Below are 21,182 nucleotides of genomic sequence, written 5' to 3'. Positions count from 1 at the left end.
ATTATAACTTGTCCTTGATTGTATCCAAGTCAGCAGTACCATGGAGAACAGCCCAGTCCATGAACACGTCTACTTTACGTAAGCCTAAGAGAACATAGCCCTTTGTGCGAAGAACCCGAACACCAAAGAACACTATGTCAGCTCTTAATGACATCGCCCTTTGCTCAGGTGTCTAAATAGTGGCAATAATTGATCTTGAAAAGCTCGTAATTATTCCCAATACTGCAAGATAAGGAGAGCACAGAAAGCCTGATTTTCTTTGATGTCTAGAGTTTTGCTGCTACCCAGGATGCACTCATGATGTAGTTCTGTGAGAACTATTGACTCTTTGTTCTTGACTCCCAGTTCCCTTATAAAACTCCCCCCCCCCCAAAAAAAAGAATCCATTTTCTCCAGTAGTTTCTGAATTACTTCCTATGGAAAGCAGAATTTTCTAAACTACCATACTGCATGAATCCACTGAGTCTCTGTTTCAGCACCAAGGACAGAGTCACACTGAGTTTAATGCCCGCCCATCCTATTAAAACTAACAAAATTTTAAATGTTTGAAAATTTCTGCTCAGATGTTTTTGGTATGATATACAAAGACTCACTAGCCAGTTTCAGTTCTCAGTGTAGAACTGAGGCAGGAGATGAGCAAGATAGACAAATTAATAATAATTATAACACTGTATGACAAGTGCTATTACAGAATTATGTAAAAGTCACCTGAGAACCGGGGGCGGGGGTGGGGGGAGGGGGATGATTGACTGGTATAAGACAGATTTACAAAAGAATTGATATTTGAGCTGGGTACTGAGAATTGAGTGAAGTTTGCAATTCATAGAAGAGAGTCTGTGAAAGAATATACAGTGTACTCAGGGATTTCTGGAAATATGGTTTGATATGGCTGAAAAGTGGGAATGAATGGGAGGTTAAGGTAAGAGATAAGGAATAGGCTAGGTCAGATCATCAAGTACTTATATACCTAGGTAAGGAGGTTAGGCTTTAACCTTGGAAAACTGAAAACCAGTGAAGGATTTTGAGCAGGGACATGATCTGATTAGATTTTTGTTTTAGATAGTTCATACAGCAGGAAAGACAATATACTGAAAAAAAAGAAACAAGAAGGAAGAAAGGTAGATAAGGGTGACATTTCTCCATATGGTCCTGGGAATGAGGGGCTGAACCATCATGACCAAGGTTAGGCAGAGAGAATTTACTTGGTCTACTTCCCATTAGCTGTTCGCCAGTGTTTCACATGTGCATTATGTCTCTCCAGATTCTTCCAAGAAGATAAAGGATGTCTTGGCTGAATTTAATGAGAGTGGGAGCCTCAAACAATATGACTCACATGAGGTAAGAACATTTCCATTTCAAGCCTTAAAAAAATCCCATATTCCAACCTTTTCATAATTTGTTCCCCTCTTAGAAGTTTAAGCTCACTTTGAAAAACTTGCTTCTTAACTCTTGTCTCAAGTGAGCCATTAGTGCTACCTGGAATTATGTTTCCCAAGTCCATTCACCCTCTCGCTGTCCTAGAAGACTACATTATACCTTCTTCTCTCTCCTCAAATCTCTCACTCCTCCTCCGCTCCTCATTCTCAGTTAACCACTTTGTTTTCTACTTCACTGAGAAAACAGGAACAATCAGAAGAGATTTTCCACATGATCCTCACTTACCTACATATCTTTTCTCCTGTAACTAGGGATGAACTCTCCACGCTCCAACCCTTCCACTCATGGAGGCATTGCTTCAACAATACTTCCCTTTCTTTATTTTTTTTTCTATCATCTATCTATCCATCTGTCTATATCTGTCTCCACATCAGCTTTTAATGAGAGTGGGAGCCTCAAACGATATGACTCACATGAGGTAAGAACATTTCCATTTCAAGCCTTAAAAAAATCCCAAATTCCAACCTTTTCATAATTTGTTCCCCTCTCAGAAGTTTAAGCTCACTTTGAAAAACTTGCTTCTTAACTCACCTATATATTAGATTTTTCTCATCAACATATAAACATTTCTCTTACATTAAAAAATGTTCTGACTCTACTTCTCCCTCCAGCTACCACCTCATTTCTCTCCTGTCCTTTTTAACAAAGCTGTGCAAAAAAATTTGTCTTTACTCATTGCCTGCAATTTCTCTTCCTCCTACTTTCTTGAAAGCCCTGTAATTGGCATGTAGCCCTTACTCTTCCACTGAAACCACTAGTCGACATAGTCAAGGACCTCTATGTGGCTCAACTCAATAGCCATTTTACACAACCACATTGAACATTGTTGGCCAAATCTTCCTCCACTTTCTTCACTTAGTTTTCAGGACACTACGCTCTCCTGGTTTTCTTCTTACCCCTATCCTTGACATTTCTGCTTAAACATTTCCAATAAACATCTCAAACTTAACATGCACTAACTGAGCTCTTGTCTTCCCCTATGAACCTGTTTTTCCAACAGTCTTCCCCATTTCAGTAAGTGAGAACTCCATTTTTTAAGTTATTCAGCCTAAAACTATGGACTCATCATTGACTTTTCTCTTTTTCTCACATCCCACATCCTATTCATCAGCAAACCCTTTCACTTCTACCTTTAAAATTATATCCAAAATCTAACCACGTCTTACCACTTGCGCTGCTACCACCCTGACCTGAGTCATCACCAAACTGCCCAGATTATTACAATAGTCTCCTAACTGGGCTCCCTGTTTCTGATCTTGACCTTTAAAGTCTATTCCTCACACGCATCCTGAGCAATCTGATAAAACTTAGATCACACCACTGCTCTGCTCAACAATGTCTCATGGTTTCCCCCACCCCCTACTCAGAGTAAAAGTCAAGGTCATGACAATCTGCACCTCCCTCAACCCTCTGACCTCATCTTTTGATATTCTGCTTCTCATTCTTTTCCACACATTCCCCTCCTGATGCTTTCAAACAAGCCAGGTTGCTCTTACCTCCAGTACCTTTGTATTTGCCATTTGCTTTGTCTCTTCCTGGAATGTTCCTTCTCCAAATATCCATCGTTCATTCCCTCACCTCCTTCAAGTGTTTGCTCAAATCACCTTCTCAGTGAATATTACCTTCTCTATCTAAAATTTTAAACTCTTTTTCTAGACCTTCCCTATCTCCTTACTCTGCCTTATTTCCTCCTTAGAACTTCTCACCATCTGTCATACTATATAACTTAGTTATTTGTCTATCTCTCCCACTAGAATATTTTTGTTCACTGCTGTATCTCAAGGGCCCAGAAAAGTATCTGGCACAGAGCAGACGCTCAACAAATATTTGGTGAATAAATAAATGAAGGCAAGACCTCCTCCACTTTCAAATTCAACTCATTTAACATTTCTTAAACATAGTGGGCACTGTAGAAGATATAAAGATGAGGAAGCACAGTTCCTGCCCTTTGGAGCTTACTTCCTACTGACAAGTCAAGTTTAAGAGCCATGACCCTGGACTCACACGGTTTTAAGTTAGACCCCTACCTCTGCTGCCAACCAGCAATATTTCCTTGAATAGCATTTTACTTTCCTGAGCCTTGATTTTTTTATCTGTGACCTGAAAATAACAACAAAAACAAAAGACGAGTGGACTAAATGAGATAATTTTTGCAAATTGTCTAATACTTCACAAGACACTTAAAAAACGGTACCCATTATTATTCTCCTTCTGTCCTAGTTCCCCAGAAGTTTCAAACTGAACTCCTCTTCCCTGGTCCTGGGTCCTTTTATGAGAGCTAACTGTAGACAAACTCCACGAGAGGCTGGCCACATATTTATTTATATTATCCTTTCGACAAACCTTGAGTCAACTTCTGCTCCGCTGGACACTGAGAATGAGTCAACAGAACCCATGCCCTCTAGGTACACTTGGGAGGGGCTTTTCGTAAAATGCACCAATCACCAGAAGGAAGCTGGAGGAAGGTTGCTGGAACAGAAGCAATGCAGGGAAATACACCACGTCAAAGAACATTCCTGAGGAGAAGCCATGCAGTGAAGATGGCAGAACCAGCAAAAAAAAAAAAAAACCCTGCCCCCTCAGCCCCCACCCCAGCTCCAATAACAAAGGAACAAAGCCTGGCCAAGGACGCCAATCAGCCTGTCTGCCCTGAGGCTGACAAGTGGGAGGGGAACAATTTGGTCAGGGCCACCCAGGGTGTGAAGGCCACAGGAGCTTTTAGAAACCGGGAGCAGCTTGTCTGTTTTGAGCATGCTGCCGCCCCCACCTCCATCAGGCTGGCCTCCACTCTTTGTATGCCTAGCACTGCTGTGTCCCAGGGGAGCTCTGTCACTCTGATTTTATTCTCTCTCACAGTGTGTCTGGCTTCTAGTAGGTGTAACATCCCTGCATGAGGTTGGCAAAACAACAAGGGTTTAATTTCTCTCCAGCTTGATGGCTTACTGCTGCTAAAATGTCTCAGTGAGAAACAAGTTAGCTGTGTGAAGGACAAGGAAAATGAGGCCGGGAATAAAAGTTTGCAGAGTGGCAGGGCTGCATTTGGCCGTGACAAGCATCTCTTGCCCATCAGCACTGTGTGATTCTCTGAAGAGAACATAGCTCAAGATAGCCAGGAGGTGGACAAGAACAGTGGAACGGATGGGGCAGGGTGGCTTGGTGGCACTGTGATCTTAGACTCAGACACACCTAAGCACAAATCCCAGCTCTGCCACTTGCTTTATGACTTTGAGAAAGTTATTTATGTTCTCAGAATGTTTCCATCCACAAAATGGCAGTACGATCCCACCTCTCACTGTTGTATTGAGACTTAAAAAAGATCACATATGCAAAGTGCCCAATGCATGGTAAACTCTCCGTCTAGCTCTCCTCCCTTCTTGAACTATGTAAGATTTAACACACTTTCTTTACACAGGTTGCTGCAACAGCAATTGCCCAGTTAATTTTTGCATGAAAGTTGCAGTTTCTGGGGGGAAAAAAACAGGCCTGAACAATGGCAATGGCTGCAGTGTTACTACTCCAGGGCTCAGAGAATTGCCAGCGTTCCTCAGAGTAGTTGGTTAACTGGATTTTGTTTGGGCACAGTACCCAGCCACTCTCTACCCATCACACATTTACTAAGCCACTACTCTGAGCCTGGCCTGTGTTCACAAAGAACTTACTCTCTCGTAACCTAGATATCACTTTGAGAGTGGCACACAGTCACATTTCTTGGCCTACTGAAATTAGGGTGTTTAGAGGGAGTGGCAGGGAACAAGATGTCAGCATTGGGACCTGTGACAGATACAGTAGCAGGAGCACTGGACTTGGAGTCAGAATATCCAGCTTCTTGTTTCACTCTGACACTAGCTGGCAGGGGCAAAGCATTGAACTTCTCGAGCCTCCGTGACAGGAGGAGATATGAGCATTTCTAATGCAAATGCTCTGTGTTTCTAGGCTTATTCTATGCCATCCTGTTCCCCAGGATAGGGACATAAATGATCAGACACATGTTCAATTGCCATTGTTTTCTAAGCCCTCAAAACACTTTATCAGTTCTTTTCCCAGGGTACTCACCACTGCTGACCCTGTTTTAGAATTATTTTCAATGCCTTTACCATACATATCTCACAGAGCCCTTTAAAGGTACGAACCCATGCTTAATTCACTGGTGTGTTCCCCAGGAGTGCCCAGCACTGTCTTCTACCTAAGAGATTCAGTACATACATATTGACTGAACAGACCCCACAATAATTGATGACTGCCAACTGTACCAGTTAGAAACCCAACATCCATTAAAATACCTACCAGGAAACACTATACTAAGTAGTGTGGGGATAGAAAGATGAAATAAGACATTTCACTACCTTCTAGGATCTCTAGATCTAGTGGAGGAACCCAGGTATGTCACAACTACGTATTAATAGAGGGTAGCAGATATGAGTGTCCCAAAACAAGAACCAAGGTGGAAAAGTATAGCAATTCAGGCACAGGAGATCATAGCAGACTTCCTGGAGTCGGTGATATCTGGGTTGGACCTTAAAGGATAGCTAGAATTTTAACAGGTAGAGAAGGAAACGTTCATGTAAAGTACATGGAGGGTTGGCCAGGAAAGAACACAGAGATCAGTGTAGACGGAGTGGAGGTACACATAGGGACTAATAGGAGAAAAGATCAAAATGGTTTCAGAACTTGAGGTAGCTACAAATCTAGGTTAGAGTAGTATTATGGGAGGGCTGCAAATCCCAAAGGAGTGCACAGGGTGACCCCTTATACTGTGGAAACACTACAGATTAGACATTCTATTTACATTGATTTTTATCTCATCTAATTTCTATTTTCTAATTTCTTTTGTGTGTGTTTTATAATGTGTAAGAGTACTGTAGTACACACATACAATTTATAAGTAAGACAAACAGAATGCATGCTCAAAAATGTTATGGAAGGGTGCATGATTTTAAAAAAATTGGAGACAACTGATCTCAACTGGACAATTAGGAACCATGGAAATTTTTGAGAAGGGAAGCAATCTGATCAGACTTGTGCTTTGAGAAGATCAACCTGGCAAGGAAGGATAAGATGAGAAGACCGACAGATGGAGGTGGAGGCAAGGAAGCCTTCAAGCGATGTCGCCATGGTGCAGATAGGATGCATGAAACAGAAGTCCGAAACCAGGATCATTAGGGCCTTCAACAGCCCCCTTCTCAGGTGGTGGCAGGTGCAAAATGGGCACAAATAGACTGGATGTGACAGATGTTGCAAAAGAACAGTGGACAAAAGGCAGGGATAAGAACTAGTCTCAGACTACTGAGAATTTAAAACTGAGCCCGGAATGTTGGGAGAATAATGGTGTTATTGATATTAACAAAAACTTCAGGGTCAGGAAGAAGAGCTGATTTAGAGGAGAACCGAGTAGAAGTTTAGAACTTGAGGCCGTCTAGTCCAGCACTCGCAATTTATGAAAGAAGAAACTGAGGTTCAGGAAAGGGAAAAATGTGGCAGAGCTGAGACCAGTCATGAGATCCCCCGAATCTCACACTGATTTTGTTTGGTGATCTTTTGGCTTTGGTTTTTTAAGAGCATTACATGAGACTTTGTTTAACTGAAATTTCTTTTTATTCAATCATCAGTCTAATTTCCAGAAATATTTTATGCTGATAGTTTTCAATTTGATGCTAAGCAAATTAACATGGCCATTTTGAATCTCAAAACTATATTGTAAAACAATATTTGTCCATTAAAAGAGTGCAAAGGAAAAAAATAATGCGAAAAGAGCCTTTTAAAATAAACAACAGTGCCTCAGCAAATATTCAATCAAATCAAAGTAGAGAACTAAGAGAAGCAAAACAGCACCACACCATGAGAGATTTTCTCAAGGAGAAAAGAGGATGGAATGCTGCAGAGACCCAAAGATGAGAAAGTCTAAAAAGAGACACTCGAATCTGCAAAGTTCAAGAGAGCAGCTTCAGAGAAGATGGGCCAGAATCGGAACTGAGTGTCTGTCTCTTTCTGTTTCATACTCTTTCTGTCCTGTCTCCACAGCCTCATCAGTGCAGAATGTCCCTTCCTCACACATCCTCCTCCTTTTTCCCAGCACGCGAGAGCAAACTCTTTTCCTTCTACTTTGCAACCACCTCAGTGGTCTATTTGGAGAAATTCAAAGGAGATAGGAAGAAGGCTAGCAGCTGGACTAGCCAGTGATTAAATTTCTTTGGAATAGGTACCTTGAACGTGCTCTCAGGTAGAGAAGCGGATGCTGGGGGATGCCATCGGAAGCAGGGAGGGTGGAATCAAGGATAATAGTGGATGGAAAGTAGAAGGAAATGATTTTGCTGTTGTGTGCTGAGAAAAAGGAGGAGGATGTGTGAAGAAGGGATATTCCTCATTGACGAGGCTGTGGAGACAGGACAGAAAGAGTATGAAATAGAAAAACACAGAAACTCAGGGACAGAAAAGACAGAGAGAGAAAGAGAGATTGGAAACTGTCGCAAGAAATGTGAGTCCATCATTAGCTAAGAGATCCCTTAATCTGCCAAGAGCCTGCATTATCTTCTGTCTAGCCAAATCAGGTTTCCTCCACTCTGAAAAAGAGATGTATAGAACAGCCTGGCCTCAGGTTAAGTAGAAACTGCCTTGTGAGCTCCCAATGGTAACGGGAGGGCACCACTTGTGTTTAGGGCCAAGACTTTGTATCTCAAACCTGATGGTTACACGTGCAAGCCAGATCCTGGTTCTGGAAAGTCTCCCAGAGCTTCCAGAAGAGACAAGGGGTTGAATGCTATCAACATTTTAGAGAGAGAGAGAGCCAAGTAGGCTCCTAACAAGGGATTTTGTTCTCATGGCTGTTATTATTCACAAAAGCCTGCACAGCAGATCTTGGAGTAATGCTTCCTCAAATGATTTCCAGGAGCATCTGCCGATTTGATGAAGAATCTGATGCCATCAAAGCACAAGCCAGTGATGACTCACTGCAAACTGTTGTTATTGAGTGTTTGCTGAGTGCAGCAGCCCTTTCTGGCATGGTCGCTCTCAGCCTGGGACCAGAAGCCAGGCGGTACTGGGAGAGATACAGCAGGGAGAGGTTCTTGTTTTTGGCATGTTTCTTGGTTCTGCCTTCTGTCCTTGACTTCCTGCTCTTTTCCAAGTGCTTAAAACTGTCACAAGGACATGTTTTGAGAGCAGCTGAGCCAGACACACACCCTCCCTTGTTATCCTGAGGTTTGTCCAGGGAAGGTCAGTTATGAAAGTAATGAAGAATGGAGCCTGCCCTTTTCTCTTCTATGTCCTTCCTATATTCTGAGACTCAAATTCTCAGGAATCGTACTGTCCACAGCACAGGAGAAAAATCCACATACCACAGAAGACCCATTTCTCTCCATCATGTCTTTAACTACATCTTTCTTCATCTTAGCCAGGATTCCAGAGCACTGAGCTAGTCCTGCTCACTGGAGACAAGTCCCTCACCTGGGCCTGGATTCAGGCAGAGTCCTGCACTGTGGCCTCCACTCCCCTCTCTATCACTTTCTTTTCTACCTAAATTTAGCCACGTCTTGTCACAAAAGCCTCCTGTGGTTCCATGCCTTACCAAGTCCCAACAGGCAGCCACCAGAGTTTTGTCTTCTTTATATCCTCCCCCTTACTCCCTGTGCCTGGCATTCTCTATCACCTCCTGTCCTTTTTAATCCTGCCCCCACCAACCCCTCCACTTTCCATTTCTGCTTCCCTTTCCATTTCTCTCACCTGCCGGCTCCCTGATTCTGATTCCCTCTCCTTCCCTTTCTCCTCTCTGTCCTTTGTATCTCACCATTGACTGTTCCCTCTTTGTCCCTTCTCAGCCAATTAGCTATGATGTCTTCAAGCTGTTCATGAGGGCATACCTGGAGGTGGATCTTCCTCAGCCACTGAGCACGCATCTCTTCCTGGCCTTCAGCCAGAAACCCAGACAGGAGACCCCTGACCACCCAAAGGAGGAAGCCAGCAACAGCGAGGCCAGTGCCCCAGGTACTTAGCCGAGCATTCCCCAACGGAGAAGAGGGATTTTGCTGCTCTGCCACAGGCATGGCTGCACTGCCAGAGTGTTCCCTGAGCTTCCCTGGGAACACTCAGGGTGTGACTGAGGACCAAGGACCAGAACTCCTTTCCTAGTGCCCCAGGTACTTAGCCGAGCATTCCCCAACGGGGAAGAGGGGTTTTGCTGCTCTGCCACAGGCGTGGCTGCACTGCCAGAGTGTTCCCTGAGCTTCCCTCTGGGGTGTGACTGAGGACCAAGGACCAGAACGCCTTTCCCCATAGCAACTTGCAGGAAGCCCTGTCTGGTGAATCTTTCAATAAGAGGAATAAGGAGGGGCATAATTCCTGCCACTCGGGATCAGAGGGGAGGATGGGGAGAAAAGAGGAACAGACTAATATGTGGCAGAGGGAAGAGAGCCTCCCACAAAGGCTGTCAGTCTGTGGTGGAGCACATTCAGCTCAAGTGCCCAGGCTGGGACTAGCTGGGAAGTGTTAGAGGAAGGGTAAGCTTTGGTCAGTGTATCCTGGACCTTGGGCTATATGATAGGGGAGATACAGCCAACCCCAATAAGTAAGCATGAACCCAACTGACACCCAGAGACACAGACACAACCCAAGTGATCCAGAAGTTCCCCTACCTACCTTTTTAAGAAGCTGGAGGGCATGGGCTGGCCTTTAAACCTTCTCTTTGTTCCCCAGATTCTAACATACAGAATGCAGATAATGCTGCCAAAGCCGATGAGGCTTGTGCTCCTGATACGGGTGAGTCTTTGGAAAACAAGATTTGGGAAAAGAGTGGGGAAGATCTCATCCTTGGGATGGTGGAGGAAAGCCTAACCAGCAGTTGTGTCTCCATGCCATTGTACACCCTTGAACATATCCCGTCTGCCTCCATCTCTGGGGTCCCTGCTACACAACCATGCTGGGATTCTGAGGCCGAGTGATAGTTCTTGGGCTAAGGCGCAGAAGACTAAAGGAGGCTAGGGCAAGGAGCATGTGCTTTGGTTGACTCCAAATAATATTCACATGCACCAGTTTGAGTAAGTCAGGAGGAGGAGCCCGGGGAAACTGGTTACAATTGTTTTGAAGGTCTATTTGCCAGGCACCTCCTTTATCACATATCTCACTGAGCCTTTACAGTCTCACCACTTTACCCACTGAGGCTTTCATTGTTTATAAACCACTCTTTATTCCTCTTATAAAACACTGTGACCTATAGAGTTGGGAATTCAATCCAGAAGTGCCCAATCTCAAAGCTCCTGCTCTTCCCTATAGTGTGTCTGTGCCTCGGCTTCCCCATCTGTAACACGAGATGATAATGTGTTGATATGGAGGTTAAGTGAGTTATATGTGTAGAATAATTAGAACAGCGCCTAGAACACAATGAATGTTCAGTAAATATTAGCAGTTACTACTCAGGCCACTCTCTAGAAGTATACTTTATTATTAACTCATCATGGTCTGCCAAGTTCTTCTTCAGTCTGCACCCTCAATCTCCAAGTGTATCAAATGGGCATCCTATTGCCGTGGAAGGACTCTCAGAGACTGTCTACCTCCCAGCTTGCCCTTGGAGCTTCAAATACAGAGAGTCTGAGAGTCAGACCTAATTTCCTGCACATTATTGTCCGGAAAAGATTGATTCATATTGGTGAATTCCAGCTCTTGGATTGTGCCCAGTGGATAAAGAGTGCAGTTTTATTATATCTTTCAAATATATATAACACAGTATAGATAGGAGATAATACAACTGAATGAGAACTAATTGTAATAGGGACCTAGGATGAGAGACTGTCTTCCAGTGGATACCAGATGTTCTAATCATTTTTCCAGTCACGGCTTAAAGGGCAACTAGAAGGATTATCAAGTTTTCAGTGTTTAACTGAAAGACTGGTGAGATTTAAAAAAAAAAAAAAAAAAGACTCGCTATGAATGGAAAGCAGAACATGACTTGGAATGGAGAGCTGCCTCTGGACCATAAGCTCAGCAAATTCCAGACTGCTCATGGGGCTCCAAAAAGCAAGGATTAAAAGCATCGGTGCCTTCCTGAGGCTTTCAGGGACAGCAGCAGGGTGAGACTCTACGAAGTATGGGCTCATCCACACCCCTGCCAGCGTCCCACGCTAGGTCCATGGCACCTTGGGCAAATAGGATTAAATCACAAATAAGTCTTGAATCTTATGTGGAATAGAAGAGGCACAGTATGACACAGATCACTCTCATGGTAGAAAAGAAAGTGAAACTGGAAGCTTTGAGATTCTAAACTCTCAGCAAGAAAATCAACCATGAAAAGAATTTGGCCCCAAATTCCTTACCCAGAGACTGTCTTAGCCCAAGTATCTGGAACTTCAAGAGGAACCTGAGAGACATTACACTTTATTCCCTGAGCTTCCACCTTGGCTGGGGGTGGATTGTTTTATGGCCAAAGTTTCTGAAGTTCCAAGGAAAGATCTATTGGGGATGCTGTCATGTGATATGTGAGAAAAGATAATTGATGATGATAATCGAAGTCGGCTGACTTACTTGACCACCATGCTTACTGGCCACATCTATATCATTCTGGGTCTGAAAGTAACTTCCAGGGTCTTTCTCCTGGAGAATTGGTTTCTCTTATACATGGAGAATATTCATCTCCTGTGGTCAAATCATGAAAGGGCAATTATCTGGCTCCTGGACAAGGGAGGCATACAACACTTTTTTCACCTTCTTTTGTGATTCAAGATTTAAAGTAGAAAATCTTTTTCCTGTTAGGCCACCTTTCATGGATGTCTTAATCAGATGTCTTTGTTCACCAGAAACAAGAACATAGGGCCAGGCAGACAATACAGAGAACAGCCTATCCCAGCAAGGAAGAGCCAAGTACTGGAACTTCCATCTGTTGAAAATTCCAGCCTTTTCCTTTGCCCAAGCAGAAGCCAGAAGAAGAAACTAAATTCTCATTTGATATAGCCTATTTAGTGTTTTCTGTGAGTTGCACCCTCTTACTGGATATTCAGAGATAATTTTTGGTAAATATGGATATACAGAGGTTGGGAGAAGAGAGATAGCACTCAAAATGCCTCAAAAAGTATAATTCACATAGTAAATTATAGGTGCCTAATTTTATGGTTAGTTAGTAACCTTATATTTCTGACCTGGAGGACAAATTGTGTAGAAAGAACAGAGGGTTTTCCTACCTATGAGAAGGAAAATTTCAGAGGGAAAACTTTATTCCTGTGGTACAATAAACCACTTTCTGCATTTTCTTATTCAACTGGTTAGACTTGCAGTTAGTCAAAATTCTTCCTAGTTTCTGGAAATCAGTTGATGGTCACTCCCAGTTTTCTCTTTTGACCTATTCATCATCTTATTCATCATTAAATGTATTTGAGAAGAAACTGGTAAAAAAGTGTATCAATAAATGACCAATGGTCTGGATTTTGGAATCCTATCCAAAATTACCTCTACGAATTGGGCGTGTTCCCAAAATATGAGATTAAATGACATTTAACTGTTGGCTATTGATATTACTAAAAATCACTATCCTCCTTTTGCAGAGTATAGGTGAATTTTTTACAAGGATACAGACACTTAAAAGAGTCAGATTAGGGTCCATTCAGAGTATGAACTCCACAAGCTGGATTTCTAGTGCCACTGATTTGATCATATTTACGTAACCAGTGCTTTTGAAGATACTTACATAAACTTCCTGCTTCTACCATGAAAAGAATTTAATATTTACTAAACATTGTGTCCTTGGATGCTTTCCTCTTAGCTATTACGGAATCAAAGATCACCGAGAAGCAAGTGCTAGCTAAAGATCAAGCGGCTTCAGTCCCCCTGGAAAACCATGCTGCTCAATCTTCAGGCTCAGAATCCCCCATCGTGTACCTGAAGGATGTCGTGTGTTATCTGTCCTTGCTGGAGATGGGGAGACCTCAGGATAAGCTAGAATGTAAGTACTCACCCCGACAAGGGGCCTCAGCTTTTTTCCTAGAGGAATATCTACTGTCCTGCTCATCATTCTAAACATGCTGGAGATTGTTCTGGGATCATGGGTATAGGTCCTGCCCCATTGGGAGAGGTTTTCCTGCCCTGTCGCGAGCAGTGATATAAACATTTCCTAGAGTCAACCCTGGGGTCCAGCATCAGTTGTATGGAGAGTGGGAAATGCATCTGAGGTCTTGGTATTGAGAACCAGGATTTGGAAAGGGAAGGGATCTCTGCAAGGGGTCAAGACTCCCTTCTTTTGCTGGCAGAATTTCCTGAAAGCCTGCAACTAGGAAGCTGTTGCCTCCCCTTAGTAGATTTTTCAAGGGAAGATGTTCAGCATCTGTCTTCCTTCTCGTCTTCCGTGCCCAAGCAACTCTTACCCATGAAGAATTTTTTTTTCTTGAGATCTAATCAACCTCTGTCTTATGAAAGCTTATTTATTTTCATTTCTCACCCATCTCCTATCCCCACCCCAAGTTTTTTGGCCTTTAGAGAAAAGGAGCTAGTTAATTAAGGGAGTTGAGCTTGGTTTCATGCTGCTACTAAAATTGGTTGCAAAAACTTATCTTCAGGAGGAAGGTAATAGCTGGTGACAGAAAGAAAGCCCGCAGTGGCTGAAACAGTCTTGCAGATGACTCACTCTAGGGATGGTCTCATTGGCCTCTGAGTGAGCCTGCAGGAAAACTTTTTAAAGCAGGAAATGATAGGACCTTGTTAAAAATATGTGAATATTGTTTGGCTTCTCTTGGGACCTTAGTAGACATTAAGGAGAAAACACATACAAAAGTCAAAATTCCAGGAATTAGTAAGACTAATGAACAAAGCTTAAACATTAGCAAGGAAACGTCTGGTAAAGGTTAATCCCTGCCAAGAACAAAATGAAACAGTTTGCTCATTAGCGGAGTTTGAAATCATCTCCATAGGTTTGAGGTGCTAACAGTTGCAGATCTTAAAGGCTAATTTGGAAGCAGATGTAGCAAATTTCTGTTTCTTCTGGCTAATGTTAAAAGTGAAATGTCAAATTATTTCCAACATTCAGCTGGATTTTGAGCTTCAGGTGTTATATTTGTTCATAAATACCAGAGAGAATGTGACAGATTCTTCATATTCGTGGCTCTCAGACTCAGTCTTACAATACCAATAAAAAGAAACATTTTTAAAAACTTTTTATTGTAGAAAATTTCAAGCACAGATAAAAGTAGAGAGTACAACGAACTTCAATGTACCTATCAGCCACCTTCAGCAGTTACCAGTTTATGGTCAATCATGTTTTATTTATACCTCCTATCCATTCCCTCTACCTCAGGTTATTTTCAGACAAATTCCAGACATCATATAATTTCGTCTGTAAATATTTCAGTATGTACCTCTAAAATATGACTTTGTCTTAAATATAACCACAACACCATTATCACATCTAAAGAAAATGATTCCTTACTATTATCAAATATTCAGTCAGCATTTGCATTTTCCCCATTATCTTATATATTTTCAACTGTTTATTTGTATCGGGATCCAGGTTAGGTCCATACATTGCCATTGGTTATCATGTCTCTCCAGTCTCTTTAAATCTTTTGCTTATTTTTTTTTCCTTGTAATTTATTGTCACGGGACCTTGGTCATTTGTCCTGTAGAGTTTAATTAAACCAAATAGATTCAAATCCTCCCTTGATTTTAATGATTGAAAACAAATTAAGCTTTTCTTTTTAATAACCAAACGTGTGTTTTTGGAAGTAATAGCCTGAAATCCCACCTATCACCAATGCAATAATAACAATAATAACTCTTCTCATCGAACACCTTGTATTTGCTAAGCATTTTAAATGAATTATCTCATTTTAACCTCATAATAACCCAAGAAGATTGATAGGATTATTCTCATTTTACATGAAAGAAAGCACAGAAAGGTTAAACGACTTGCCTGAGGCCAGGATGCTGAAATAAATAGGTGCTTACACTTTCTAGTTCTACTGTTCATACACAATAGGACCGAGAGAGTTTTGTGTTAGAGACTCATCCCGGCCCAGGACCTGGGAGCAATGCCCAGTGGGAAGTTCTCTCCTTCTTTACATCATGCAACCATCTGTTGGGTAAGTCAGCCTCCTATGTTGAGTGCCTCTGACTGGGACATTCTGAGGAGTCACAAAAAATCAGAAGCCCATGACCCTACTTTAAACAATTTAAGCTCAAACCAGAGACACACCACTGAATAAACAAGCTGCGGAGACACTAAAACATGTAGAAGGAAGTGAAGACCGAAAGGCAACTTGATAGGAGTGATGTGGCCCCGTGAGACCCAAAGTGGTTGCATGGGGGAGGAATTGGGGAGGGGTGGTCCGCAGAGAAAGCAGGCAGGACAAAGGGTTGTAAAGAATGGGAGGAATATGGAGACATGTTCAGCTCTGCTCCCCACCCTGCTTACTTCCGAGACCACAGACAGGATCTCTACCTTTTAGATGAACGAAATGGGAGTTTCCAGGTCCTATAAGTGAACATTTTAGTCCTTTGCTCAGATATCTCTTTCAGGTCGTCCTTATCCTACATCACCTACCACTAACACATGATATAGAGGGTGTTTCTGAACAGCATGTTGACATTTTATAAAAAGAAATACAATAGTTTCTGTGATAATGACTACATTATTGAGGATTAAATAACTAATAATGACAAAGCGCACAGGACAGTACATTGTACATGTTAAATGCTACATATAAATGTTCATTAATGAAAGGATATAAAAACAAATAAAGTAAATTGAGTGCTTTCTACATTCCAAGCACTGTAGATTTAGTATATGATTTACATATTTATTTTCATTTTTAAAAAAACTAGGAGAAAGAAACTATTATACTCTCCATGTTTCAGATGAAGAAACTGAGCCTAAAGAAGTTGACTTATTTGATGCCTTAGAGGTAGTAGGGCAGGCCCAAGATTTGAATCTGCCTAACTCCACACCCTTTCTGTGTGCAATAGAAGCAATGCTCCATCTATATTTCTGGTACCTCTGCCCCACCATCAGCTGGGCACTTGCTTTGAGTTGTGTTCCAGTGATGCTGAGAGATACAAATGCTCTACACCAGCCACGGAGTTAATGCTTAGGCAGTCCCAGAAGCCAGGTAGCTTGGTTCTCTTCCCTCTTCCCACACTCTCTGTAAGGAAGTCAGACTCTGTGCCTTGGGGAGTGGGTTGAGCTGGTTGCAACAGCCTTTGCCCCAGTGATGGTCAGAACTGATCTAAAAACTGGCAGCAACAGAGCCTCAGCTCGTCCCTGGTGCCTGGAGGACACCTCAAGCCTCACCTCTGTGTTTCTTTCAGTCATGTTTCGTCTCTATGATTCAGATGAGAACGGTCTCCTGGACCAAGCGGTAAGCTCTCCCAACATCCCTCCTTGATCCAAGAAAGCCTGGGGGAGAGGGGAGCCAGTGGATAAAGAGTCTGAAAACTGTTTCATCTTTACAAGAACAACAATGTCTCAATATGGGCTGCAGAAATGAATAGAACCTCCCCCGCCCCAACTCCCCCCCACCACCACCACATTCTATTTCCAAAGAGCCAGCCTGGAGGACAGTGAACTTCAACTTGCCTTTTTATTCCAGAAACCCAGGATCATAAAATTTCAGAATGGGTAGATGCTTTAGTATCTCCTCTAGTTTAACTTCCTAATGGGTTCAGAAATTCTCCTTACAATTTCCTGCTGGAGCTCAGGGGCAGGCAGGAGGAGGTGGGAGAGGCAGCAAGACCAGGGCGAGAGGGCAGGAGGAAGGAAGGTTCAGGTAACTGCTTGTGTGCTTTGGCATCACCCTTGCCTTCCTCTCGTACCCCAGGTCACTAGCTCTAGGAATCTGGTTCTATGTGCTCTGAGCACATGGTTCCATCTCATTGCACCTGGGAAAGCCTGAGACTCACCCCTACCGCTCAGGAATAAGAAGGGATAGGTGCAGTGAAAGGAAGGATGGAAAAGGAAGAAGGCAGAGAGGGGAGAGGGCAAATAGAGTCAGACAGGCCTTGTCTTCATGGCCGGCAGTGTTAGAGATGGAACTCGTGAACACAAAGGCTCTGAGGTTGAGGTGCATAGGGCTGAATTAGACCAGAGGGAAGGAGAAGGGGAACAAGTTTATTAGACCAACCAAAAGATCTCAGTTTCCTCTAAACCCCAGAGTGTCTTTATGAGATCCCTACAGCCACATTGCAGTGCCATGGGTTGGGTCATGACAAGGAACTACCAGAGAATCACAGATTCAAACATTTGGTCAACATGTATTTATTAAGTACCTATTATGTGTCAGGTACTATTCTAACACTGAGGATACTGACAAAAGTCCATGCCCTCATGAAGCTTTCGCTCTAATGCAACACTTACTGAACAACATAGGAAAATATGTGCTAGAGGAGTGTGCTAAAAGAAAAATGAAAGAGGGAAAGGAAGTGTTGGGGAGAACTGCGGTTGTAGCTAGAGGAGCCAAGGAAAGTCTCCCTGAGGAGGGGACGTCCGAACAGAGACTTGAGGGAGGTGAGGGACACAGTCATGGGGATATCAGTGGATGTGCCTTTCGAGAGAGGGGACAGCAAGAGCAAAGGCCCTGAGGGGTGCCTGAAATGTTAGCAGATTAACTAGGAAGCAGAATTAGTGAAATTAGTGACAGATGAGGTCAGAGTCAATAAGTAATAGGAGGTGAGATCAAAGGAGTAATGGGATGCGGGGCTGGGGGTGGTGGTGGAAGAAATTTGCAAACCATTTTCGAGCCTTTAGGTGATTGAGAGGGTTTATGTGGAGAAATGGAGAACCACTGGAGATTTTGAGTGGAGGAACGACGTAGTTGACTTGAGTTATAATAGGATCACTCTAGTTGCTGTGTTGAGTCCAGACTATAGGGGTGCAAGAAGAGATACTGGGTAGGAGGCTATTGAAACTATCAAAACAAGAAATGATGGTAACTTGCACCAGGGTAGAAGCATTGCAGGTGGTAAGAAGTGGTTAAATTCCAGATATATTTGGAAGGTAACTTCAGTGGACTGAAGCAGTCTCAAAAAGAGTTATTTGATTCAACTTTCCAAGAATCCCTGGCAACTGGACACCCAGCCTCTTTGTGAACACTCCCAGGACGGGAGAGTTCACCCACTGCCTTGAAACAGCAGCTCCACTGCTGGGGTGACTGTTAGAGAGGTTTTTCTTCCTGTACAAAAGGCACCTCTAGTCTGCCAGAGCAATTTCAATACAAAACCTGATTCTGCTCTCCGCTCGCCACCCCAGTGGCAAGGACAAAATAGGCCAACCCTCAACTCCTCCTCTCTACACCCCTTGGTTTACTTCTGCCCTCTATAACTGACCAGGACATCTGACCAGTGGAACATACCGGTTCTACACAATTGTCCTCCCCATGAAATGCCAGCATATTGCACTGGCTGCTTCTCATACTCTGCTCTGCCCATCTTGCCACACGGGGTTTGATGTTGAGTCTTGCTCTGGAAAACACACCTTCACTTGGTTTCTCCCTTTGATGTGTTCTAGGAGATGGATCGTATTGTCAACCAAATGCTGCACATTGCCCAGTATCTTGAGTGGGATCCCACGGAGCTAAGGCCTGTGAGTTTCCAGAAACATGGGGCAACTTCCAAGTGAGCTTCCAAGAGACAAGTGGGACACACCCAGGACTTGCATACAAATGTTTACTATGCAGGCTCCCCGCTACTCATCTGCTTACAGACAGCTTCTCTGGGATCCTACACCTTGACCTCACACTTCTCTAATAGGAAAAAATTATAGACAGTGGGGGAAAGTGTAGACATAATTCAAAGAATAATTCTCCCTAACCTTTTCACCAGCGCTAAATTTTTATAACAAGCATTCATAGATCAAAGAGTTTACAGCTAGAAAGAATTTTAAAGATTCTTCTCAATCACCGGATAAGATAATCATTATATTTTATATATCTTTTTTCTAATCCTCACTGCAGTGCTACAGATATAGCAATGTTATTTCCATTTTACAGATGAGCAAAGCAGAACCCAGGGTCAGGGTTCTGTCCAGGGTAGGGCAGAGCCAGGCCTGGAGCCCTGGTCTCCTCACCCCCACTTGCTCCCTCACTGCTCTCCTCACTGTGAATCAGAGGGAAAGGAGGTAAAACACAAGCCAGGCAATGCATAACAAATAAGAGGGCAGAGGTGGGCAGAGAAGTCGAGGATGAAAGTGGACAATTGCTGCTCTGTGGATTCCGCAGATACTGAAGGAGATGTTGCAAGGAATGGACTACGACCGGGACGGCTTTGTGTCTCTGCAGGAATGGGTCCATGGAGGGATGACCACCATTCCATTGCTGGTCCTCTTGGGCATGGATGATTCTGTAAGTCAGCAAGCCTGAGCTCAAAGATCTCTTGCCTTTCAGGAACATCGAGCTCTATGTGGAAGTTAACATCTATACGTCGCCTTGGCTTCTGCCCTAGTGCTCTAGGCCAGGACAAAAGTCCTCTCTTTTTACCCTATTGGTGACTGAAATATATTCATTCATTTGACAGATGCGTCCAAAATTATAACTAAATAAAGGTACTGTTTTGAGCTCTGTGAGGGGACACAGATATCATAGTCACCCACCAGAAGGTTATACTCGACCAGGCAAAGGCCAAACAAATGTCAAGGAAGAATTCTATCTTTGTCACAAATTAGGGTTAACAATTCTTAGGGAGTTGAGGAAGAAAGAAGAAAAGGAAAAAATACCAATTCATTGTGAAGAGAAGGGCAGTCAATGATGGTATCTTATTTAACAAGCAAAACAACCAGATAAAGTAGGTATTTTTTCCCCAACTTATACGAACAGAAAACTGAGATTCTTAGCCTAAGGAACAAAAAAGGAGCCAGAATTGATTTGTCCTTGATACCAAAGATCCTGTACTTTCTAATGACCCACACTTTGGGGTGAGATCAGTGGGAAGAAATATTGGAAGGTGTTTGCTCTGGCCCTGAAGGTATCATACATGCAATTTTGATATCCTATTTTTTAGATAAAGATCAAGTAGATGGACCTAGAAGGATGTTTAATCTGATTTACAAGAACGGGTATGATTTTGTGTTAGAAGATCATGGAAAAGAGAGTTTATGGTCAAGAGAATACCTTGATCGAAGACTCAAATGAAAGAAAGTTCAAGGTGTATTAGAGAAACCTCCCAGTTTGATCAGAGTAGGGGATAAATTTAGAGGTTTAATGGAAAGTCAGTGGTTATATATGCCTGCATCTGACCTAATCAGTTACTGTATTTTCTGCTTAATTACCAAGGGAGGTAACTTTCATACAGGAGGTAGAAATGGTGACATTGAGCATTTACCAGGTTGTGTGCCACCTCTTTGAGATTACGGAAATGTTATAGAGAGGAATGGAACAGGAAGTTCAGCCGGGCTATCCTCTGACGGTCGTTTCCAGCTACGTCTCCATCTGACAGTTCTGCACTTCAGAACCGACGCTGAGCCTTCATTTCCAATACTCGAGAACTAAGAATCCTTCTATCATCTAAAAGCATGTCCAATTCTTTCCAACTACTCAATCGAAATCAAGGAACCAGGATCTATGCAACTCCCTTCTTATTCCTTAGAACCCTAGAAAGTCAGAGCTGAAATAGACTTTGGCGATCCCTGGTCTATCCCCTTCATTTTGCAAACTGAGGGCCAGAGAGGTAAAGGACTTGCCCGTTAGTACCTGGTTAGTACCAGAGGCCATCCTCCATATTCAGGAACAGCAGACCACTCATTCAGTGACCCTTTACCAAAAAGCTACTGAGTGCAAGAACCCAAATGAGCGAGG

The 21,182-nt window shown here is 43.0% G+C and overlaps 1 protein-coding gene across 5 annotated transcripts in view; it reads left to right on the top strand.

Moving 5' to 3' along the window:
• Positions 1–21,182, top strand: part of DGKG (diacylglycerol kinase gamma) — a 177,560-nt gene that overhangs the window by 46,656 nt on the left and 109,722 nt on the right. For 4 of the 5 annotated variants that reach the window (XM_025042358.1, XM_025042362.1, XM_025042361.1 and 1 more), the window contains exons 3-9: positions 1,262–1,338; positions 9,249–9,414; positions 10,123–10,185; positions 13,175–13,354; positions 16,708–16,757; positions 18,902–18,976; positions 19,611–19,733. In XM_025042358.1, coding sequence (XP_024898126.1) covers positions 1,262–1,338; positions 9,249–9,414; positions 10,123–10,185; positions 13,175–13,354; positions 16,708–16,757; positions 18,902–18,976; positions 19,611–19,733 — 734 coding nt within the window. The remainder of the gene's footprint in view (positions 1–1,261; positions 1,339–9,248; positions 9,415–10,122; positions 10,186–13,174; positions 13,355–16,707; positions 16,758–18,901; positions 18,977–19,610; positions 19,734–21,182) is intronic. The other variant, XM_025042359.1, reaches the window with a different exon arrangement.

The sequence above is a fragment of the Pteropus alecto genome, unplaced genomic scaffold (genome assembly GCF_000325575.1).
Source record: "Pteropus alecto unplaced genomic scaffold, ASM32557v1 scaffold88, whole genome shotgun sequence".
Classification (NCBI taxonomy): domain Eukaryota; kingdom Metazoa; phylum Chordata; class Mammalia; order Chiroptera; family Pteropodidae; genus Pteropus; species Pteropus alecto.
The sequence above is the reverse complement of the archived record's forward strand: the minus strand, read 5'-3'. Positions and strand labels throughout refer to the sequence as shown.